This window comes from Ylistrum balloti, unplaced genomic scaffold (assembly GCF_031769215.1).
Source record: "Ylistrum balloti isolate Yb309-2 unplaced genomic scaffold, AGI_CSIRO_Ybal_v1 Utg370278, whole genome shotgun sequence".
NCBI classification, from domain to species: domain Eukaryota; kingdom Metazoa; phylum Mollusca; class Bivalvia; order Pectinida; family Pectinidae; genus Ylistrum; species Ylistrum balloti.
In genome coordinates, this window is record NW_026782214.1 from 314,334 (window position 1) to 339,653 (window position 25,320).

Below are 25,320 nucleotides of genomic sequence, written 5' to 3' on the forward strand. Positions count from 1 at the left end.
CTTTACCATCATTGAAGTTATTATTCAAGGACATATTAATTAATTGTACATGATGAAATTAAGCAGGTATATTATGTGCTATGTATTAAGATATAGTATTCTCGTACAGTTTACCGTCTCCATGACAGCCATATTTCAAGAAATGATCGTTTACAAATTAATTACGTTAAACAAAAAAAATGTGTAACAATTAAAATACGAAATTAATCAATCTGCAAACGTTTCTATGCCAACAACCGTCATAAAGACCGCCAACCATACCCTTATTATGTAAGCACAACAAACTGGTAATCTAATAAATGTGTAGCACAACAACACTACCTGATGAAATCGAAACCGAAAGTAGCATGTTCTATGAAAATCGCTCGAGCATGCAAACCCTACAATGACCAACTATGCACTGTTTCAATAATTATGCTTGCAGTGAGCATTTACAGATTGTAAATCATGGATATAGAACCATTAATTATGAATTACAGCATCAATTTGGAAATCAGAACAAACAAATGATCAAACATACTTCACGGGGGAGGGGAGGTAACTCTACTATACAAAACTACATGTTCTCATATAGATTTCAATGATCGTGATTATAAACTGAACTTAGAATTATACAGAACTGACATGCAGTCCTTGCGATGCATAAACATTATACGACATTACAGAAAAACATTTTTACCTTGTTCCCTGACAACCAAGTGCTAATTTTATCAATTTTCTTTCGTTTAGCTAGCCACATGGCTCCTTCGTTTCTTCAACGTTCGTTACCGGAAGTACTATACTAATAATGGAAACCCTTATCCGGATTTACAAAAAAAAAAATCGGATTTATCATATACATATTTTACACACATACGAGGTTATGAACAACGTCAAAATTAACATTAAGAAATTTAAAACATGGACATTTACAGTCACATTATAACAGTATTTTTACGTTTAGCTAGCTACATGTCAGTCATTTCTTGATCGCCGTGAACACTGGACGATTGGGGAACACATAATGTATCAATGCTATTGACAACGTATGATTTGGAACGGCTCAGCGGGTCTTGAGAAGCTTAAAAATAAATAAACTGAACGACGGACGATAAATGACGGACGAAAGGCTCAGTTAACTTAAAAATGCTTTTTCAAGCGACCTGGTGTTGTACAATGACCAAGTGATTTGACATCGAAAACAAACCTATTAGACAGTCTCTATGACAGGAACATAGATATAGAACAACACGTTTCGTAAAATTGTCATCAATTAGCAGGAGCAAAGCAATTAGTCTAATGATTCTATTGCCAAAATCTCCACATTCCGTCGGTCTAAGCAAGTGTTAATGGATTAATGATATTTTCACTCTTTGTTATAAAATTAATATTTGATGTATATATGAAATATTCGACAATATAAGTAATACAAATTCATTAATGTTATTCTTAAATTTTCCCCCTTTTTTATTGATGTTTGGTAGTACCAGGATAATCCTCCCTATCAGTCCATGAATCCCTGGGAACCAACAAACAGGCCCAAAAGAAATCTGGCGTTCCGAAAATCAGAAGATCGGTCCTCAGGCATTGTAAGTGTTAAGAGCAAACGGTTAATTCTGAATCACCTTCTTGAGCTTTCCTTTATGGAAATATGCATCACGGGTTCTATTATATATCAGCTCTTCAATACACTTTAGAGTTAATGGTTCAAAGTTAAAATGGAATTTATTAGCAAATAATTCTGGCCGTGTCGTCAATGAGGGGAGATCACCAACACCATATATACACAATGTTCTCACATATTTTCCTTTACAAGGGTAAGTGTTGCCTTTCCAGTTCTTAAATCGTATTAGCGTAAACGTTTCACTTTTCGTCTTCGTGTTTCCTGAAAATATGACAAATTCAGTTACCAAACAGATTGCTTCATTCCACAAAAAAGAATTTCATAACTCGTACATTTTAGGAACTTGGGAACAAATTTTCTGTTTCACACATCATCCTCTTTACATTTGGAGGTCGGGAAGGGGGTTAGGGGATGTGAGAGGTTATAAAATTGAGAAATTTATCAAAGATAAGGGTCAAAGAATGTTTTCAACACACCTGTGTCTGATCCGATTATGCGTAGATGCCGGTTGTAATGCAGAGAAGGGAAAAACATCTCATCTGGGATCTTTGTTTTCTTACACCAGTCGAGAAATTTCTTCGCCGTTTCATTATGCAGGAAAATTCCTATTTATCACAATATGGAGAGAGCCCTTTATGGGCTGAATTCCAGCGGAAGCCTGGCCGGCGTGCTCCCATCTAACATTATGTCGTCTGCAATATAAACCAATACGGCACTAAAATGACCTTATGTTAACAAATTAGTGTACAATACAATTAATTTAAATCTCAACGGTGTACTGAGATAGGTCTGTTGATTTACCACCTAATATCATATATCAAAAGGAACTGGGCACAAGAATTTTCATTCATGTATTTGCCGAATTGTTGGATGAGCTTCTCCAACCTCACATTCAAACTGTTAGAAGATTCATTGTTTGAAAAATAAGGCATGACTATTTAATGCCGTGAAACTAAGAACGCCTTTTATAGATGTATATTGTTGGTAATGTTTGATACGATGATCATCGGTGGAAAAGGCATTCCTAGTCGCAATGGCATATGATTATAAAAGAAGCACTGGTTCATCTATGTTAAATAGATGAATGTGTAATCGGCAACATCCGTCAACAACAGTTTGGACAATATGCTTGAATCAAATTTCCATACGAGAACCAGGCTTAGGAAATGATTTACCAGGCTTCATCGAATTGGTTCAAATTACTGGTAAGTCAGATGACCTCAATCAAACGAGAGTTACAAAATATTGTGTAAGTCACAAAATTTATTTAATTATAGATTTTGACTTTTCTTCAGGTCACATTAGAATTTCCTAAATCACCTCCTAGGCTTCAACATTTAGGCCCAAAGCATCACTGACGAGTCCTAGAAGGACGAATCAGCTGTATGATGCAGTTTAATTAATTGTTTAGCGCTAGATTATGAGAAGTTGTTATTCACTTGAGCTCGTTCAAACAAATGAACACCCCTAGTGTTATAGGTACTGTATGCATCAGGTGGGTTTGTACATGTGACGATACAACCAAGAGTTACAAATTACTGTAGAGTGAAGTGAACTTGTTCCTACGAAAGAGCAAATTAGTGTTGATTATTATTGATATAAATAGGGTAAGTTTGCTCTAACATTAGAATAATTAAGCAAGCGTTACATATTATGCCGTGAACGTTGACAAAATACAAACTACACTGTTTAAACTCGATGTATTATATACACAGAACTGTTTTTCTTTGTATCTCAATGTAACTGTCACAATTAACATAAATGGTGTGGTTGCAGTGGGAAATCCCAGCTCGAAGGAACCCGGAAGTAGACATACCACAAATCTGATGTCCTTTACAGTTGGAACACTTATCATGTAAACTGTAACACAAGGGATCACAGAAATGGATCAGGTAAGTGAACAACTTTGTATTTTTATATAGTCAAAATGTATGTGTTATGATATATTAAAGAGTTCCTGGAATTTCCTTCTAAGTAAACGCTATTTCTATCAAGCATGGCACGTTTTTTTTAATCCATTCGATTAGTAATGTGGTTCGGAACATCTATACAGAGCAACTATTCATTAACTTCTTAATATGTTTAATTAGGATAACTGACACACTTAATTATACTCCCTCACACACACCCTCTCACACACTTACACGCCCTATTACTCCCAGCACTTATATACCACCGTCAAACACACCCTCTCACACAGCCTTATCCTTATACACCTCACACACACATACACGCCCTCCCAAACATCCTCTTTTATCCTTTAAACACATATAACTATTATATCACATTATAAAATTAGGCGAATACGATGAGAAAGTGATATTTCCTGAGACCGATGGCCGAAGGAATTATAACTTTTGAGGGTTGATAAATCATCCTTTTCACTTAAAAAACAGGTTGTTAACTGTTGTATGACATTTCCCTAATATTTTCACTTTACAAAATGTTCATTTCCTATCATTTTAGAGTGGGGACGTTTTATGATATCTATCAAATCCCAAACTACAATAAAAAATAGAAAACAAACGCATTATGTAGTTGAAGTTAATGGATAATTTAATACTGCTAAAAATTCATCAAAATTCATAGGAAATAAATGTTAATTTTAGCATAGAATTTCATAAACTATATAGAGCTGTATCCAATTCAGCACACAAACAGTTGTCTGGCGTACTTGTTCTCCAATAAATTAAATCGAAAAATGTTGCTTTATTCGGTGTTTTCGAGCCTTTTTCTTCTTTTGATCTTCATTGATAGTAACAAATCTTCTATCGTCTGCCATTTGTTATCTTGTCAACAAAAGACATTTGATCGCAGTCTCCTCACGTCATAGAAAGAGCCTATTGGGTAGATAAATATTCAAAAAAATTAATTGTGTATGAGCTATGCGGAGGTGTTTAGAATCATTCATGAGGAAACCGGTAAAACCACAGCCATATGATATACCCATAAATAGCAACATTCTCGGTTGAAGTTTTATCTATTCTCAAACTGCCCACTGCTTATATCCGCAGCATTCATGTTCGAATGAGAGTTTGTGTAACTTTAAAAATTACTTGGTGAGGCGTAATTCGTACGGAAAGCACATGCAGGAACAAGTAAACAGCAAAGTCATGTCTCCCGGTAATGTTAATATTCCGCAGTTAAAATGTTACAAAACATCCAATCACAGATACTGTAGTAATGTTTTGACTTTTTTCATTCCTATAACTCATCGAAGTACAAGAAGACGTTTAGACAGTACTATTGATTATCGTTATTGTTCGAATTATCGTACCGTCATATGTACATGTTAAGCGGTATAAATTTAAATTCTGTTTTTTGAAAGTTTTACATGTAAACTGTAATTTTAGATAGCAGTATCAAATAGTGTTATACGAGTATACAAAACTCACGCTCGCTTTCATCTTGGCTTGAGTTATTCATATAAGTTGGAATAACATGTTTCGCGATTATTAAAAAATATTTTATTTAATACAGTATATATTCATCAAACATATGCCATTTTAGACATGGGAAAGTGTTTTGATATACTGTGATGGCGAAGTCTTGGTAGTTGTAAACTGTGCTATCCGCGTTTGTAAAGTTTAGTTTCATTCATATAGTTGTCACAAGAAGATATATGTTTGTCAGAGCCTCTTCTGAAACAAGTACAGAATGTTGTATTGGATTTTCGAAGTAAGTGTTAGCAAAGCAAACGCTGCAATTTCTCTCTCTGTTGCAAACAAAGCATTTCCCATTGTGTTTATGATTCAACGAATGAATTGATTACAATGTACATTGAAAAATTGGGAGAAATAAAGCCTCGCTTGAATTAAAATGATTTTCTGTACCCATTGTTTTTTCTCGCACTCACATAGTTATTAGATTAACATGGCGTCTAAGATTTTCACTATGTACATAAATAAATACGATTTATACCGACCGCATCAACTGTTGTTTACGTGTATTAATTGAAAATATGTATATAGCAGTTTTATATTTTTCTGGCTTGAGTCTAGGCCAGAGTCCTTTTACTATAATTGGAAATTTCTTATGCACTGGCAGTGCAATCTCGTTAACACGCTTGTTGAAATTTATCATGAAGACACAAGCTAAGGTGATCTGTTCACTAATAAATTTTGGTAATGCAATATTAATACGTTTTTGAGATATTGAGAAACATATTCATTGTCTCTATATAGCACTTGTATCTCAGTATTGGCAATGTGCAATATTCGCCCGCATGGAGACAAGATAAGCTGGAAGTATTCCAGACATATCAGGTATATCAACACATATGTAGCGAGCATTGTGTATGGGCAGTGGTCTGTGAAATACATACTGTATTCATGCTTGTTATGTTTACTTTACAAACTTCCTTTTTAACATTCTAAAATTGAATAATTAACATGTTGACAGGTAAAACAAATACATACGAATTAACATACTGGCTTCGTCAACTGGTGCGTTTGTGTAATGCAATCCTTTAAAATGTGTTTATAATAGATTTAGAATATAAGATTTTTTAAAAATAGCAATAGAAATTATCGTTTTTTGAAAATTCCAATATCCTTCAGCCATGAGTATATTATACATGGTGGGTAGTTAAACGCATTTATTTAATGACGTGTGGCATCATTATGTACAAGGACGTTTTCTATGTGACATAGCGATAAAACGGGTTCTTTTATATTCTGTTGGCGTTTTAATTGACTATCACTCTATTATCGTGTAACTTAATATATCTAATACCTAAAAGGTAGATGGTTTTCGTTGACAAAATGGATACATTAATCTGGTTATTGAAATCTCTCTCTATATATATACATTTATATAATTCTCACTGTCTGAATTTGAATAAATAAAAGAATACAAGAGTGAAAGCACGAATGTAATTTTTGTCTGGGCTTCATCTGTATGTTTGTTTATTAGAAAGTTTCAGATTTGAATTACCAGCCGTATCGTCAAAAAAAAACAAAAAACATTATTTCTCTCCTCATCACTCCGCAATTATACCAGTGAATGCTTGTGTTGTGTGTAACGAAGTGTAGTAATCTACGACGTTCTATTTATGGTTTGCACCAAATCTCCTTACATAGTCTCCGATATATGATGTGTCGCAGTTCTGGCATCAAATATTTTATTCTTTAAAACGCAAGTACAGCGTTCTCTGAAAGTGTATACATTCTGATAACAAAATATTTTAGAGTGTAAGTTTTGTTTAACACCGTTGATGGAGCTATTTTTGTCGATGTCATCTTCCAGGTGATTTTATGGTACATTTGTGTTTTACTTTGACGTTAGTCTTGAAATCCCATCAATTTCCACAGTTTACTCAAGAGGTAGATATGTAGATATTGCACTGCAGAGTTGTCACAGTAAGCAGTTATCCTGATGATTATGGTTTGGAGAAGAATATCCAGAAATGACAGACCCAATCACCAGGAAAAAGAAAAAGAAGGAAAATTAACCCTTAAACTGACTGAATCAGGTTCAGCTGATTCGGGTTGATATGCAATATATAGGTTGGCCGCCGAATCAAACTTATTTGTCATATTGTTGTTTTGTTCCAGTTTCCTGACCCACCACCTGATTACCCGCATCACGAATATGACAACAACGTGATCCAAAACTACCGATTTTTCCACCGTGGTCAGGTCACAGACAATTCTAACTTAAGTTACACTGGGTCATCGACCTATGGAGTGAGTTAAAGAGTATTTCACCATTATTTATAAATGATTTTTTCCATAAATTACAAAATCTTTCAAATTGAATGGCATAAGGTATCATTTCTCTTTTTCTTGACCTAAGTACTATTTTGTTCTGGAATAAGCTATATAATTATGTTGCTGCTCATGTTATTTCGATTCAATGAACTAATTAGTTTTGAGAAAATAATTATGATGATAAACTATTCCTTGATGTTACTACATTTCAAATAAATAACGTCTTTTCTTCGTGTTTTCTTTTTAGTTTGCTACCATCAATTCGACCGATTCAGTAAGTACACCATTTATAAAAACGCTACAGTAAAAACATTTGCCGTGGAATAAAAAAACTTTTTTTAATCAAATATTTTTTTGATTGTAAATCGGAATATTTATTTATAAGCTATCTACAATGTTTGTATCTACATTTTGCTTTCAGCTTTTCAACAATTTGAACACAGCGGTAAGTATGCACTGCATTGACACCCTTATTCTGATAATATGGATCATGCCAGGAATTTACATTTTAAACCAAATTCAAATATATTCTTCTCAACATTGATTGATAACCAGAAGAATTCAGACACTGAAGTATTACCAATATGTAAGGTTAATGTATATCGAATTGTCGTTTTTGTAGACGAAAAAATCCCTTCAAAATAAAATGAGCTTCTCGCCAATGTTGACTTTGAAATCGTAATGAACTTTTCTTTTATAAAAAAAAAGATTAAAGAATTACAACGAGCCATTCACCTATTACAGGTCAGACTATCACGTGGTGATTTCGGTGATGCTGTGTTTCGTATGGCCTCTACGTTGTAGGACTGATCTAAATATATTTTTATACTGTTCTTTTTTATTGAAAAGAAAGTCAGAAACTAATCTAACAAGTTAATCATGCAAATTATAGCATTCCTCCGACACACAGCCACACTAACGTGATCCAATACCTATGGCTAGTACTGTAAGAGATAGAGCCGGGACAGACTTTACTTTGATGCAGGTTAAATGTCAAAATATAGATCAAAGTGACCTACTTTTGATACATGATCAACCTTCTCATCAAAGTGAACCCATATCCAATTACGAAGTTTTCGTGGTAAGTTGTGTAGAAGATAGGGCCCAGACAAAATAGCGAATGACTAAAAGACGGAAGAATGGACAGACACAACGCATCCCCATTAGGTTCCGGACAGGGGCCTGTTATGGGCATTTTCAAAGGGTTAGGGATTTCCACATTTTGCTTATTAGCTTTAAACTTACTTTTTTGTGATGGTTACAGCACGACTTTATCGCTAGAAAACGGGCCTTCCGAGATAATACCTTTGTGATTGTTGTATCCATTCTACATAAAATCAAATCATTAGTATTGGTAATAATCCCAAAGAATTAAGATTGAAGTTGTCATTTAAGGTAAAGATAAAATAACACAAACTTATACAAGTTGATATCAATTGCATTAATAACTGAAATGATATAAATATTAATACATTTAGAATCACGAAATAACACATTTAAAGCATAGATGATTGTTCCAACTACCAGCAAGTATAAGAGTATAATTATACAAATTGTTGCTTCGGACATATTATCTTAAATGAAATGTATTGTAACATGATTATTGCTGCAAAAGTTTAAACTTATACTATTTTATTATTTTATTACAGAGTGGTGATTCCGCCTATGTCATTAATAACGGTCAACCAGCGCTGGCAAGTTAATCACTCAGGCAAATCGCCTATAGTTTTCAACTTAATTGGGATGAAGTCTACTTGTATAGTTCAGCGATATATGAAATCGATAGTCTATAGGAAACAGGGGCCTTTTATTGTAAAACATATTTTCATAATAATTCTTTATGATTTTAAAGCAGATTTTTTTAGTGAGAGTATGATTTTATGAATAGTTATTACACCACAAAATATCCTTATGATTATATCTTATTGATTCGTAAACATATATCTTTGATTGGAAAACCCTCAAAATCTACGAAAAAAACGCACACGAAACTATTTTACCTATATTTTATAAAGAAGAACTCACCAATCACTTAATTTTTATAAAGCATTTTTTCCGGATCTGGTGACAAACATCATTTGGAAGTATCACAATATTTCTATTCAATGTGAACGTCTATGTACTTCACTATCAGGAGGTATTCACGAACAGTTATTCTTATTTAGTACTAAAATGACGTCACACAATTACTGTGTATTGTGACGTAGCAGTGGAGACTGTAGATATAGAGCCGAAATGCTTTTAAGGAGAACAATCATTGCCCCTTTTTTGGCCAATTTGTTTTTATTTTAAAACGAAAAAGGAATTTATCTAAGTGTTTATCTAAACAGGCCACAAAATCGTGCAAAGTCCTGCAACTTCACTTTCAGATATATTGATGCCCTTAATGACATAAAACGCAATCAGACACGGCAAACTCCTTCATCAGCCGCTTACCTCATTCTTTTCCTTGAACAAAATAACAGTTTTAACCAAGCTATGTGATAAGCGTGATGATTTCAATTTTACTATTAGAAATTTTAGATTTCTGATATCAACAATCCTGCAACCAAAACCTTGTATGATGATTACATGTCACGGTAGATTTGGTGTATAAAGGGTTTGTTCTCGATTTTCGTGTTAGCAAATCATAGACTCATAACACAGTGTCGATCGGGAAATGTTAAGTCTTCATGAAAGTCTTATTGAGAAATACTCTATATCTTTATGCGATGTGAAACTTGGCGCGTTTGATGATCGTTAGTTTACAATGTTATAAACCGAGAATAAAACATTACTTACTTGCATTGACAGAGATTTACATTTAGGGTGTCGTCGATGAAATAGAAGACGCTAACTTTCCGGAACACCAGGTCTTATTATCCCTCTGTACTTTTTCAGAAGTTTCCGTATAAATATTTCTTTTGTTCATATTTTGTCCTAGTTTTATTGAATTTTAGTTTATATGATAATTCTATTGATATTTTGCTTTTGGAAATGTCCATATTATATAATAGTTACCTGAATACTCGGTTATGTTATAACACAGATACTGAATTTTGATTCTTCACGCATGGAAATACATTGATACAGGAATATTACAATACGTTTAGAATGTTTAAGTTCAAACCACATGCAACAAAACGAGTAAAATGTCATTTTATTGAAACATCAAATTTTTAAGATAAACAGAAAAAAAAAAAAAAAAAACAATGGAATAAGTCAATTACACCATAGTAATGTTAGTTTGGTTTTATTCACAGCCTAAGCCCAGAAATAGCGATGTGAAATTACCGAAAGTAAGGGTAAGTAAGAGGTTATATCCATTCAACCTCACAATACACATGACTAAGGAAAATACAATACCTGGTCTGGACTAATAACGGGTTTCTAGTCACTTTCTAACTTCTTTTTTATGAATTCGTCTTCTACATAGTCATCCTTCTGTCATGTCTCCTAAAATGAAATATCATTGATTAATATTAAGAGAGAAAAAAATGTCTATTGCAATATTAATTATCCAATGTTATTTTTGCTCTAACGGTATACTGGAGATGATAATTTATTGTCAGACTTGCAGACTTCTGATTATTACTTTTATAATAATGATCACTTCTGTTTCAGAAGACTTACTGGTTCAATAGATTTGTAATTGGTGTTGTATCAATTCTGGGATTGCTGCTGATTGCAGCCACCGCCTTTTCGTTGCCTTTTCTAATTCTAAAGGATGAAATAGCAAACGCTGGTAATTTGTTTCACAACGTTATTGTTTTATAATTTTTTATCGATTTAATATTTTTACTACCGTGATACGTTGCCGATTTCACTATTAATGAGGAAGCTTATTCCTTTTTCTGTTTGTAGAATTGTGTCTTATTATACATTAATCTATTTGTACTGCATGACGAAGAATTCCGTTCACCAGCCTGTCTTTTGTCACGACCAGATATCGAATACCATAACGAAAAATTAAATAAATAAAAAAATTTTAATGAATAGTCAATGCTAGTAGTGTGATGTCATTTTCACTTTTTTGCACTATTATCAAGTAGCAATATCTGTTAAGTTATCATTGAACACATTTGATTCCCAGGTGCGAATGTAGGGAATACTCCATTAGATGGACTCTGGACTGACTGGAAGGCTTGGAGTAACTGCTCCGCTGCATGTGGCAATGGATCAATGACAAGAACCAGAACTTGCACAAATCCTTCTCCCTCACTTGGTGGACGGGATTGTGAGGGTTCGGATAATGAGACTAAAGACTGTATGATGATGGAATGCCCAGTAGATGGTAATTGGACTGACTGGCAGGCTTGGGGTAACTGCTCTGAAACCTGTGGCAACGGTGTCAGGATCCGCAACAGAACGTGCGAAAACCCTTCTCCTTCGTCAGGTGGAAATGACTGCGAAGGATCAGCATCAGACACTCAGAACTGTACGCTTATCCCATGCCCTATCAATGGTAATTGGGGTTCGTGGCAGATTTGGAGCGATTGCTCTACAACATGTGGTGTTGGTGTGATGAATCGCTCAAGAGAGTGTGATAATCCCCCTCCTCAATACGACGGCGAAGACTGTGTTGGACCTGCCTCTGAAACATCAACGTGTGCCAATATTACCTGTCCCCCTCCTGGTACTTGGAATAACTGGTCTACATGGACTGACTGCTCTGTTTCTTGTGGCCAAGGCATATCAAGAAAGACGAGGACCTGTGATGATTCTGCAGGCGGGGATTGTATTGGGGCAGACTTAGAAACAAAAGGTTGTCAAATATTTAAGTGTTATGACAGTTGGGGAATTTGGAGTGATTGCAGCTTGACGTGCGGGGCTGGACTCCGCTCACGAAACAGAACATGTGACGGAAAATATACTGGCCAGGAATGCGGTTGGCACACTCCAACGTTCGTTGACGTTAAGAGCTGTGATAACACAGCCACTTGTCCAGATTGTAAGTAGTTTATGTATAACTAAACATAGGAGTGTGAAATCACGTACCTACAAATTTACATTCTTTCGACCCCAAGAACCTGTTACTAGTCCTTAAAAATAACATTATGGCGTAGTTTATTTTATAGATATATATTTTTTCCAAAGAATTTGTCAAAGCTATGTCTTTAGAACAATACATAAATATTTGTTAACGTTGTTTAAGTTCAGTACCCTTGATATGTAAAATATGTACATATCATTCAACATCCTCCATACCCCAAGGGTTACGATCACTTTCGCTCTCTGCACACCTGGAACATGTCATGGCAGAACATAAGTCTCAATTGAAGTTGATTGGTTCCAGGACTGACCAATGACAGACTCATAAGCACCTTTTAAATATTAGATAGGAGCGACACCCAACTTCAAAGCCATTACAATAAACCTTATGCGACCTCGATGTACATCAAAAAGTCAAGCTAGTCGTTTTCGTCTTGTCCACAAGGTGTTGCACATCGCACCTTTAATTTTGCCATAACATGTCCTCGGTTTTCACACAGCAAAGGTGATCATAACCCCTGGAGTATTGTGAATGAACTTTAAAATGACCTCTGAAGAACATTATTACATGATTAACATATGATGTAATGTATACTGTTATGTTGAACAAAATGACATTATTTTTTAAATTCTCTTTCAGCTTTTTGCGCTAGCAGAAGCGCCAACTGTTCATACAACCATCCAAACAGATGTGACATGTACATTACTTGTGATGCAAGGAAGGTCATGCACGAGCAAATTTGCAATGTGCTGTTGCTGTACAAGGTTAGACAATCTGATGAATGTAAAGGGGACTGCGACTGGGCAGCTAATGTTCAATGTCCATGAAGGTGTTCGAAATCCATACGTGAGGTAAAATGTCAAGTTTCTGTTGTACATTTTTTGGGAGTTCATCTTTAACATTGGAAATGTAAATATGAAATCATTCCAAAGTCAACAGTCAATGTTACGATTAAATATGTAGTGTCTAGCATGACATACAGGATGTACACAACTCAACCAAAGACGTTGGGCTGGATAGAAATACTTTTGAAATACCCTGGCCAAGATTTCACGGAGCTCAACTTGTAGTTAAATGAGAAAATAGGAGATTCTGTAGAAGATGGTAATTATTTTAAGACCTACATTTGCAGTGTACAAAATATATTCCTGATATCATAAATTGTAATCTCTCATTAAACTCGGTTTTTTTAATTTCTAAATTTCCCCACACTCCACTTCTGCATAAATATTGTACGTATACACAAGATAACTATAGATTAAGGTTTTGTTATGGAATAACTTTAAAATGAAAAAGTTATCGAGAAGAGCATCCTTGCACCTTTTGGTTTGAAGTAAATTTTGAAATACTGTTGATGTATATGAAATTCATGAAGGCTATGTAGACTTGGATCCACAGATAGAATCCTTTCTACTTTGTGTAGACGTTTTTTATTTGTTATATTATTACTAAAGCCCAATTACTTACACCTAATGCCCCAATGTTGATGACATATTCTACTTCTTATGTGTATATACTTATACAATGTCATCATTCCATATATATTAACCCGGAAACTAACTTGCAATAGAACTTGTGCGATGTGGAATGTAAAGTTCCCAAATGAAAATGTCAACGTTTTGGTGAATTTCACACATTTATGTATATTTAATTAGAAAATGACGTTTTTGCATAACTACGTCATATCTGCTGTAAATATATATGTATGCATTTGAAGTGTTGCGAAGTATCTACACTTTTTACAAAAAAGAAAAAAATCCTCTTCAGTTCAACAAATAATTGTTACTGTTTTTGACCAATTTGAAAAAAAGAATCAAAACGCACCAAGCCAACTGTCTCTCCACTACGTAAGGTTTTATCCGCTTGGAGATGGAAGGACATCGCGAATATATATTGACGTTATTTGTAGTCGAAACCTTAAAATTTCTGAATAAAAGATCTACCATATTGTATGTACGTAAGAATTATTTGATCACTAACGAAATGTAGCAACTGTTACAACGAAATCAACGAAGGGAGGTAACTGCTATAATTTATTTTTAACTGTATATCATGGTAGGTTGTCCGAATTTCAGATCGAAGATTTCCTACGTTCTGATGAAATTTTCATGTGTGCTAGTGCAATTTTTAATTTTTCATATATCTAATTTATTCCTAAGCAAATACAACAAAGTTTATTAAAATTACAAACGACGCAGTAACATGAAAAACCTAGTGCACGATGCAGAGAAATACCATAATGTTTTTTTTTTATATACCATGCATGTTTATAAGTAGTTGGTACCTAGATTTAACGTGAATATGGATCAAATTTCAGGTTTTGTTTGCTCGGAGTGAAAGTTATATTAGACCAATGTTTAAACAAGGGATGTAAAAGGAACAATAAAACAAAAAGAAAAAACGCTAACTGCAGGTCTGGTTTGTGTTTGAGTTGAGTTTTTATTATTAAATAAACCAACAAATCGAAACGATCATGTGGTATTTTATGTCCAGTTCTATCAATGGAGGCAGTGAAGCGTTAACCCTGATGAAAAGGATCTTCATTTTAACTCCCGGTATGGATACCTTATTACATAATTTTAATCTGCTTGTTCCTGGAGAAAGTCGAATGACAGCTCCGGCTGTATACACCATACAGAGATGAGACACGCAACAAAAGCTTATAAGAAATTGAAATTATTATTGGCATGCAAACATTGTGATTATATTACATCAAAGTCTTATGTGTCATATACACCTCTGATTACTTACATACCTATACATTAAGGGAAAATCCACTATGCGCATGCTCAAATCTTGTAACTTCCGTTAAAAAGGCCAGTTATATATCGCAATGGGCAGACTTCAATTTAACACTAGAACGAAGAAATCGCTGATACGAAAATATATGCTTTGATGTACCATGATCCATTCCATTTGTGTATAGCTGGTATATGTTAGACATACTATTTGCTAGGGAAAATAGAACACGGGTACATGAATCGTACTAACTTACAGGTCCACTACCTTGACTCAACATAAACACACCTGATTTTCTTTTAACTCCACAATTATCAAAGGGTGTTTGTCACACATCTGGGTACAATTATTGGGATGGTGATACATTTTATGTATTGATGACTGATTTGACCTGTGACATTTTGTGACCTATATGTTGACCTTCTACATAACTTAACAATGAATTAAGATGTGTGAATGAAAAAAAAAAGCTTATTATATTTGATTGATATTTATAATTGTCTGATCTGTGACCTTTGGTAGCCTGTACATTGAAATGTGGCATAACTTTTTATTGTTATAAGATGAAAAGTATGCAATATTGACTGAAATGGGAGGTAAAGACTTATATGACCTCTGACCTTCGGTTACCTATAAATATTTGCATTTGGCATATGTCTGTCATTTTAGAATATGTGCAATAAAAATATTGAATGTGGATGGGAATTGATGACAATTTGACTTTTGACTTCTGACCTGTTGACCTCAGTCATGCAATTGAAGCGTATACCATATTGATAAGTACTAACATATTGAAAATCCTGAAGACTGGTACATGTTCATTTTACATCCATGCACAATTGTAACACACGCCTTCCCAGCACACACTCGTATTACATATCTAAACGCATACAAACTTCACTAGCAATGAGACGACAGTAGAAGACGTGGTATCCGGTGACAGATCTCAAAACAACCTTGGTTTATGCAGATGTTGGTATATGTGCTGTTACTATGAGAAATTTCTAAGTAAAGATTTGAACCATTATAAGTTATTTTAGCAAAATAATTTTATAAAGTAATTTGGTTTGAAATTCGAATGTAGAGTTAGAAATGTGGATTTACACTGTTCCAAGGTTGGGATAAGATGTTGGTTTACACATGGTCAGCTGTGTTTGTTGATCTATAGCTAATGCTACATGTAGTTAATTATCTAAAAACTAGTCCACAGGTCAGCACAGAAAGGGCCATTGAATTGTACGTGGTCGGTGTGGCGGTGCTCGTCTATGTGCTGGTGCCTTATGTAACTTATGTAAAACTTGTTTGTTCGATCAAGTCCAAAGTCATTCTAAATATAGTCTACCCTACTGACCTCCATCTGTAATTATTCAACTGTAAGTGTAAAAGAAATCCCTACCAGGGGTATCATTATCACTGCTCATACATACCCCAACGATACAAGGAAGCTGGACTGGATTTTATCACTAAAAAATACTCAGAAGTATTACCCTTCAGATTAAGAAATAACCTTACTCTTGAACATAACTGGCAATCCATTCTTCTTGTGCGGTTAACTATTTATACAGAAACAGACATTTCGTCATTCTGATTTTTTTTATCTTTAGCATGCTACGTATAGTAACTGAAGGGAAAGGGACATAACTCCTGCAAAATATTAACGTACTGACGATTAAGAATAACCGTAGGTGTAAGGTACGCTTTCTTCAGGTATAATAGGGATAATTTCACAATTACAGCATGAATCAAAATACTTTAAGGACATTTAAAATGATTCCTCTTTTATATCATGAATTGTTAGACACTATTTTTTACTATGCTCCCCTACCAGAAATATGTTCTCTTTATCTAGTGCACACTGTACAAAAATTAGCTGATTTTTTTTCTTTTTTTTTTCAAAATGTATTTCATTTTTAACACTCAAATAAATTCTTTATATTTTATCTCAAAATGCATTTGTCTAATTGTCTTCGTTTGACAAGAGTGTCAACGTACTAAACTTGAACTTTCTTTTAGCCATTAGTAAATGTCGAGGTCGAGATAGGCAGGCAGTCAATCGAGTTATGCTCTGACTCTGACGTCATCTCTTTTTTTGTTTGAAGAGATGACCTAAGTAGCGATAATACAATAACTGGGGGAGGGGTCAATCTCTCCCAAAGGTTCTTTAATTTGTTGCACGCCCTTCATGTCATAAATCTTCGTCTTTGACTTCTATCCTAAAATACCATTGTTCTATTGTTGTAGAATTGGTGCATGCGCATAGAATTGGAAGCTCAACTGTTATTTGGAGCAGATATTTCCAATCCAATTTGTCCACAGCATTTTTCCTGATAGAATTCAACCGGATGTCGGAGTTATCCCTCTTTGTATCAATCGGCCAACACTGGACTCACAAAGTTAATAGATTGATAATAAAACCGTAGGAAGTTTGTTAGGCATCCACACACTAGTAGAAAGGCATTCATGCAGTACTCTAGATATTGATGAGATAATTTAGTAGAGCAATAACAAACACAGAGAAAAAGGGACAAAATTAACAATTATGTAATTTAAGTACGCGATATTTAGATTGGTATATCTGAAAATTCTCCCACGTGCGTTATATCTGTAACCAATACCTGAACTCCTAAGACAGAACCTTACGAAGGGCCAACACTTACAATTAAAGTTTGATTTTATAATGTGAATGCATTAAAACATTCATTAAAGTAAATATTGATTATTTTGTACAGTTCTATCATATCTCCCCTGATTCTCCCGAAAGCGATCGTTGTCTCCTGAAAGCAAGCGTTTTTTGCTGTTCTGTATTTTTCCAAACAAGAGATCACGTAAAAGAATGTACATTTTATGTCGATATGTCAATATCTATCGATCTGACGCCACATAAAATGAAAGTCTCACCTGGAAAAGTTTTCATGGTCTAGCGATGATACATGTACATGAAGCTCTCTATTTGTATATCCAGTTATATAGCTTAATACAACCTTATCCGCTAGGTGGCGATTTCAGTAGGAAATCACACGAATGTAAATTGGTTTCATCATGACTGGATTAAAATATTCTTTTCGAACATTTTTAGGTCTAATTATTGATATATATATTTGTTACTTTATTCTAGTCCTTTGAACATTTAACTATTTTTTATTTCAACAATTCAGCAATGATTAGGTAGGGAAATCACAATACACTGTTACATAGTAGCATTGACTTCGCTGTCTAAATCTGATCACATTTTTTCCCTATTTGATTCTATTTTAACCACTGTTACCTACACAACACAATTGAGAGGTGGCTATTATGATAGTTGGTTCAACAGAACTATGTAAAATTGAAGCCACACTTCATACATGTATTTATCTATGAGCATTCATCCTTACCACCTTGGCTAGTTTGTCTAAATAGCAACATCGGTTATTTTATTTTTGTTTTTTGCAAAGTTAGATTTTTTTTTTCATAATTTGTACAAAAGACTCCGTTGCAGCATTGTACAGAGTTCATCATTGCCTGCGAGGTCAAGTAAACTGTGACGTCATTACGCATAATGTGTATATAAATGTACAATGTATATTGCAGTTTTCGGTTTTGTCTTTATTTGGTTGCGCCATGCTGCTATTCCTGACGTCATCATTCTTGCTGTTTTAGTGCTTGTACAACTAGTCGTCGTGACGTCATCACTTCTTGCCTCATTTAACGTGTCAACAGGCTTCTCGAAGCACGATATCCGCGGTGATGTGACATAACCCACACTTGCCTACAACAACAAACCCAGACTTTCAATCAGTAATTACAGAGAATCGTCTTGTCCCTAGCTATCTCTTTCAACCGACCATTATTCGGATCACGTTACGTCTTAATAATAAAGTGTATGAATAATTTGTAATTTGGTGTAAGGTGATTCCTCCACAGATTGGCTGTCACGCGCATCAGCACGGCCGAACGTACGTGCAAACAGATCATCACACTCACAGTACGGTACAAACAGCCGACTAATTTCATCGTAACATCTCTACAAATGACTATTAATACATAATTACGTCTCGTAACTCGGGTACACGGCCACTTTCGGCTGTACCTAATCAACTCCCCAACTTTTTATACCCATTTTTTGTTCGTTGTGTGATATAAGGAACGTCTTTCTTTTTAATCAACATTGTTATTTACAAATCGGAGAAGATGCAGCTGCACTCTCCACCAGTGGCAACGGGTAATATTCTCTATTAACCCGCGTGCATTTTGATACATTTCTTTAACAAAAGAAAACAAACTTTTACCAATCTGAATAATTTCCTAATTACGGTACTCTTGATAAACTGACATAGAACGGAGAAACCACAATTTTACATATAACGGTAACTGTTACTCGGATAGATTTGTTTTTCTGTTGGAGAAATTAAATCGTCAAGTCATGTGTTTATGAGGAACCTGGGCCATTATACGATGTGATAAAATAATGCTACTCTAGCAGAATTTGGTGTTGTTTAAAAGTTTTTTTTAACACGTATTAACATATATCTTTGTTCTTTTATTTTATTCTTATCGTTGCATTCAAAAACTCTATCACACGTTTATCAAAATGTACAACTGTATGTCAATTTATTGTTGTATTGTAATTCTACATGCATATTTAAAAAAAACTTACATTAATTAACATGCAAGTTCGTGTGTTGTTATATGAAACGGTGTGCCGCGAGACATTTTCTAAACAATCACCACATCATACAGCCTAACGACATTATACAATTTCTCAGGCAAAGTTATTTAACTTTATTTCTTTTACAACAATTGCGAAACAACTTATAATAATCGCTTTTTTGCCCGCATGGAAGTCTTACTGTTGGAGGAAACCGACCTACCGGGGAAAACGGTGGGTTCTCAATTTGCCCACTTTTTATAAAACAATAGAAAGTGTTGGTTTTGGAAGACAATAGAAAAGGAATGATAGTCAGTTTCACACTAACGGTAAATTTCACCTGAGTTCATTTACCTGAGATTCTACCTGTGCTACTTACATACCTTATAACTTTACTGTACTCTACATAGTCGGGTAGTTGACCCCATACCGCTTCATGGCCGTTCCGGGAATCGAACCACAGACGTTCAGGTGAAAGGCGAGTGTGTTACCACTGCGTCCCCCTACCACCCACTTTGGACTAAGCTATACATCATGTGTGAAAAAAGAGGTAAACGTCTGATTGAAAAGAATATATGTTATACTTGATAGCAAGTCAAGATTGTATATCAGATCAAACTATCAGCTTAGTCCTATATAGAATAGTAACACAAGCACTGAAAAACAAAAAAAGGGTGTTGTCAGCATAACTATAACTTATACTCAAACTCATTAAAACTAGGGCTGAATATGAATAAAAGAAATATTTACAAAGAGACTCCAGAAAAAGGTCAATCAATAAGACCAGGTGTTCCAGAAGAGCCAGCGTTTTCTGATTCACCGCCAGGTAAATCGAGGTCATTCCGCGTAAGCAAAGCCCGGAGGTTCACAACAACGGAAACAACAGGTAAAATAACGACCACCAAACACGTCCAGTATCACATCACGCCAAGAAATAATTATTATTTCTCAATTTTACCACTATGACGTCGATAAAACTTCCCCATTACTATCATCAACCTGCTTTTTGAAACCTTGTGTTACGAGTTTGTCCGTCAGTTGAGGGCTTCTTGCACGAAAATCGTGATGATGGGAACAGACCCGTTAATATCGATTCAACATGTTTACATGTATACACCATAGTACGTAAGTAAATGCATGCGAATGTTTTTACTTCCCAGCTTTTTTTTCTTGAATTTATTACGACTGGAGAACAAAACCATAAAAACTATTGTTTACTTGGAGTTGCCTAGCAAGCAAACATCTTTCTGTTTTACTGCAGTTTTGATAAGTACTAAAGCAAATATGAGAATGTAAAGTAAGAAAGATAAATCCTGTGTTCAGACAGGCTTAAAAACAAATAAGTACATATTCCACGAAGCTACATCAAAAACAGAAAATAAATTGGAATCACAATATTACAATCAGTACCATGAAGTAGATTAAGACGTTTCACCTGACAAAGAATTAACTTCAGTCTATATCATATCGCTGGTATGTATTGTATATGTAACGTTACCAAGGTTACATTTGAAAATCAATCTGATATAAAAAGTACATATGAGTGAAGGTGGAGATCAAATTAATCATGTACATACATGTTCATTGCTCTTGGAATTGGCCGTGTTTATGTCCGTCCTTTTCAGGAGAGTTATGAGGTGCGGACCCGGGATCTCACAGTAACGCGTGCGTCGACAAAAGGTTATGTTCAATGATGTATAATCTTACCCCCGCTGATATTGGTCAGTGGACATAACACTGTAGGTCATACCCGATTTGACGAGAGCATCTGTCATAACGAATAAAAAACAACAAAAAGCAGGATTATCAACCATTCAATATTACAGAATGGCAGCCGTCTCTTACACCCAAATCAGATTAACTTCTTGATGGGATGGAGAAAAACACTGCTTTTATCCCAAGGGTTTTCTCAAAGGTTTTGCCCCATAATCACAGTTGAAGGGAACAGTGCTTTACATCTGACTTCTATTTCTCAAGAGGTTGCCTTTGAATGAACGGTTTTGACAGTAGAAGTTGCCATTCCTCCGGCGGTTGTCTCCGAACGAACATTATGGATGTGCATGCCAGGCATTTATCAGGACACTGTAAAGGACTGGACATTTGTGTAGCCTAATTTAATTGGTCTCTATTTACAAAGCTCGTGCCACCCCATGGAACTCTTTCATGGAAGGAGGTGATAAATCACGAAGAATATAAAGATTAACTGAAAAAACCAAGATAAACACTTCCTTAAGTAACACATTAAACAGCTCGATCAGATTTCACAAATATGTACCCACACGGAAAATATATTTCTTTCATCAACGTTACCATAAAGAAGGCGTGTTAAAAATATCCACATCACACCACAGTTACGTGGGTCTGTTAAAAACAAAAATATCCACATCACACCACACATACCATTACGTAGGTCTGTTAAAAACAAAAATATCCACATCACACCACATATACCATTATGTAGGTCTGTTAAAATTATCCACATCACACCACAGTTACGTAGGTCTGCAAAAAACAAAAATATCCACATCACACCACACATACCATAATGTAGGTCTGTTAAAAACAAAAATATCCACATCACACCACACATACCATTATGTAGGTCTGTTAAAAACAAAAATATCTACATCACACCACAGATACCATTACGTAGGTCTGTTAAAACAAAAATATCTACATCTCTCTACAGATACAATTAAGTAAGTCTGTTAAAAATATATACATCTCATTAAAGATACTACTAAGAATGTCTGTTCAAAATATCTACATCTCACCACATATACCATTAAGTAGGATGGTTTAAAACCTCACGAAAGTTGGACATATAAGTTATGTTGCAAAGAGAAATTAATTTGCCATTCTCCATTCTCCATTAATGAGCAGAAGAAAACATTGAAATATGCTATCGTAGGAAAGAATACCGTTTTGTCGATTCATCATGTTATTATGTTTTTTCCACCGCTCTTCCTGTCTCGTTGTCTTAACTGTATTTTTTTGTACCTGTGTTATCAGCATTTTCATAAAAAAGAACAATGTCTTATTTGGTGCATGTACTCTTCGTTGAGTCGAAATGGAACGACATTTGATCGACTTACTCTTAACAGAACACAACACTAGCTTATTATGGAAACCTCCATAATGTCGATATGTGTCGTCTGTTGTTCAATCATATTACAAGTATATAGTCATAATGCATTCCTATTTTATCCCGTTGTATCGATTTTGAGGTTAAATTATCATGTTGTTGACGTGTAAGTATTCTTTTGTTAGTATTGTGACGATGCTGATTCAGTTCTTAAAGCTGATTTTGAAATACCTGTTCAGCACAGCTGCATACCTCTATTCATCAGGACTGAGATGGGGCAGTATTCAACTACTCACTGTGCACGACTCGTGTGAACAAACATGAAATCTGTTGATAAAATGGAAAACAAGGAACGATAAATTTATTAGGACACTATTCGGTAATATCATGATACACAGATTAACGTTTGTACCCATTTAACTCTGAACACGACACCCCAAATACCCCACATATGCATACGAGAACATTAACACGTCTTCTGCGCAGCGTGTCATCATCTTCCGGTATCTTCTTCCCAGCAGGAGGCTGGCTTCCGATTACTACTACCCAGCATGCGTGCGTCTGTGCCTGTCTACACGGACAGCGATATCACTTACAATGGTGACATCCACTTCTCATAAACCATCGCATAATGTTTTTAACTAGTATTTTTGACTCGCCGAGGTGAAATTCTAATCAGGATAAATTTCAGCACAATATATATTTTATAGTTTTATAAAATGGTCATACATACCAAACCGCTTTATACGATATTAATGTTATTTTTAGTACTAGTCATATTTCAAAAATATTTGAAATATGTAAAAAAAAAAAAAAAACAAAAAAAAACAAAAAAAAAAAACAAAAAAAAAAAAAAAAAAATAAAATAAAATAAAAAAGGCTTACGGCGTTTAAATGAAATAACATAGTGAACCAGAACATGCACAATAGATTAGGTGAATTAATAAATGATTGATAAAAATTCTTATTGCGCTAAACTTATTTAATGAGTACTCTTGACGAAATATAGGCTAATTACAAATGAATAGAAAGCTTGTTAAAAGAAGAAAAAAATATTGCACAATATCCTATTTTGATTTGGTCGTCGAGGAAGCAAAGTACGCTTTCATCTCTGAAATGTCAGGTCTTATTCTTTTTTATTTTGTAAATTTAAGATCTCTTTTTCTTTTGGGAACATGGCATAATTTACATTATAGATTTACGTGGATGATGTCGTAGAATAACAGAAGACGCTTACCTTTCCGAAACATCTGGTTATATTTCCCTCCACATTTACGATGATTCCCATGGAAATCTTTCTGTTGTTAATAGTTTGCATTCAATTCAATGATTAAGAATATCCTGAGAAGAGGACTGTGAAAAACTGCAAGAAGATCTAGACTTCATGTCTGAATGAATTAACACATGGCTATTAAAATTCCACCCAGACAATTGTAAACACATGAGAATCAGTAAGAGAACCAAAATGTCAGAACACTTATACAAGATTAAGGAAAATATGCTGCAAATATCAGAGAAAGTAAAAGACGTAGGCGTTACAATAGACAATAGTTTAACATTTGAAGAAAGCTTACATCATGTTTGCAGTTATAAAAAGAGTGTTTCAGCACTTGGATTCAAACCTGTTCATTCCTCTCTTTAAGCATCTAGTCAGAACTCATATTGATTTCGCATGTCTGGTATAGTCCGATGCGAAAGAAAAATGAAGAAGCAGCAAAGAAGAGTTACAAGACAAATGCCAAGTCTAAAAGGTTTGAGTTATGCAAAGAGACTCGAGAAACTACTATGACCCAAAAGCAAGCGAGTTTGTGACACTTTGTAAAAACACAACAGAACGGCAAGGAAGAAGAGAAATTTGCTGAAAATCTATCAATACAGTAGCTCGGATCTGAGAAGAAAATTGTTAACTCTACGTAGAGCAAGTATCAGGAACAACCAACCTGACGAAATAGTAACAACATCTTCAAACAAATGCCTTTAACAGATTGGTCAGATTCTTGTAGAATCAGGAGCTCATCTACGATAACAACATATAGAAATAGGAGGTGGTGAAACGAACATTATATGGGATTGGTATAATGTGACTGTTGAAGAGGACTGAGAAAGTCCTGCGCCGGAAACCGTCGCTTAGTATTTTACTAGTGGTCAGAATGAACAATTTGAAATGGACTGTATACAAGATGCTTAGTTTATACAAAATAGAGGTCAATAGGTTTGGATGGGTATATATCTGTCATTTTAATCTAATTTGTTTAATGAATAATAATAATGTTGAAGTGAGAATAACGCTTAAAAATGATGTTGAAGGGAAATGTATTGCTTTAAAATTAATAATTGGTGAAAAAGTAACATTGATAAAGCTTATAGACTCAGTGTTTTATTATGATAAAATCTTAGAGGTAATTAATTAATTAATCAGAAACTAAAAAAATGCTATTTGCATCACAGTTATTGGTGTGATGATTAAAAAAATGAATTTATAATTGGATAAAGGTATCCTATGTCACTTTGTCAATACAGTTGATAAGCATATTAATATTATCTAATATAAAATCTATGGTTTAATTTAACAATATTTCAAAG

The 25,320-nt window shown here is 34.5% G+C and overlaps 1 protein-coding gene across 1 annotated transcript; it reads left to right on the forward strand.

The window, feature by feature from the left end:
* The first annotated feature begins 11,125 nt into the window (after window positions 1-11,125).
* On the forward strand, window positions 11,126-20,618 carry LOC132552766 (coadhesin-like). The gene is made up of 4 exons (XM_060216953.1): window positions 11,126-11,153; window positions 11,387-12,244; window positions 12,926-13,105; window positions 20,374-20,618. Exons 1-4 carry the CDS (start codon window positions 11,126-11,128, stop codon window positions 20,616-20,618), a joined length of 1,311 nt encoding a protein of 436 aa, XP_060072936.1.
* The last annotated feature ends 4,702 nt before the right edge of the window (window positions 20,619-25,320 follow it).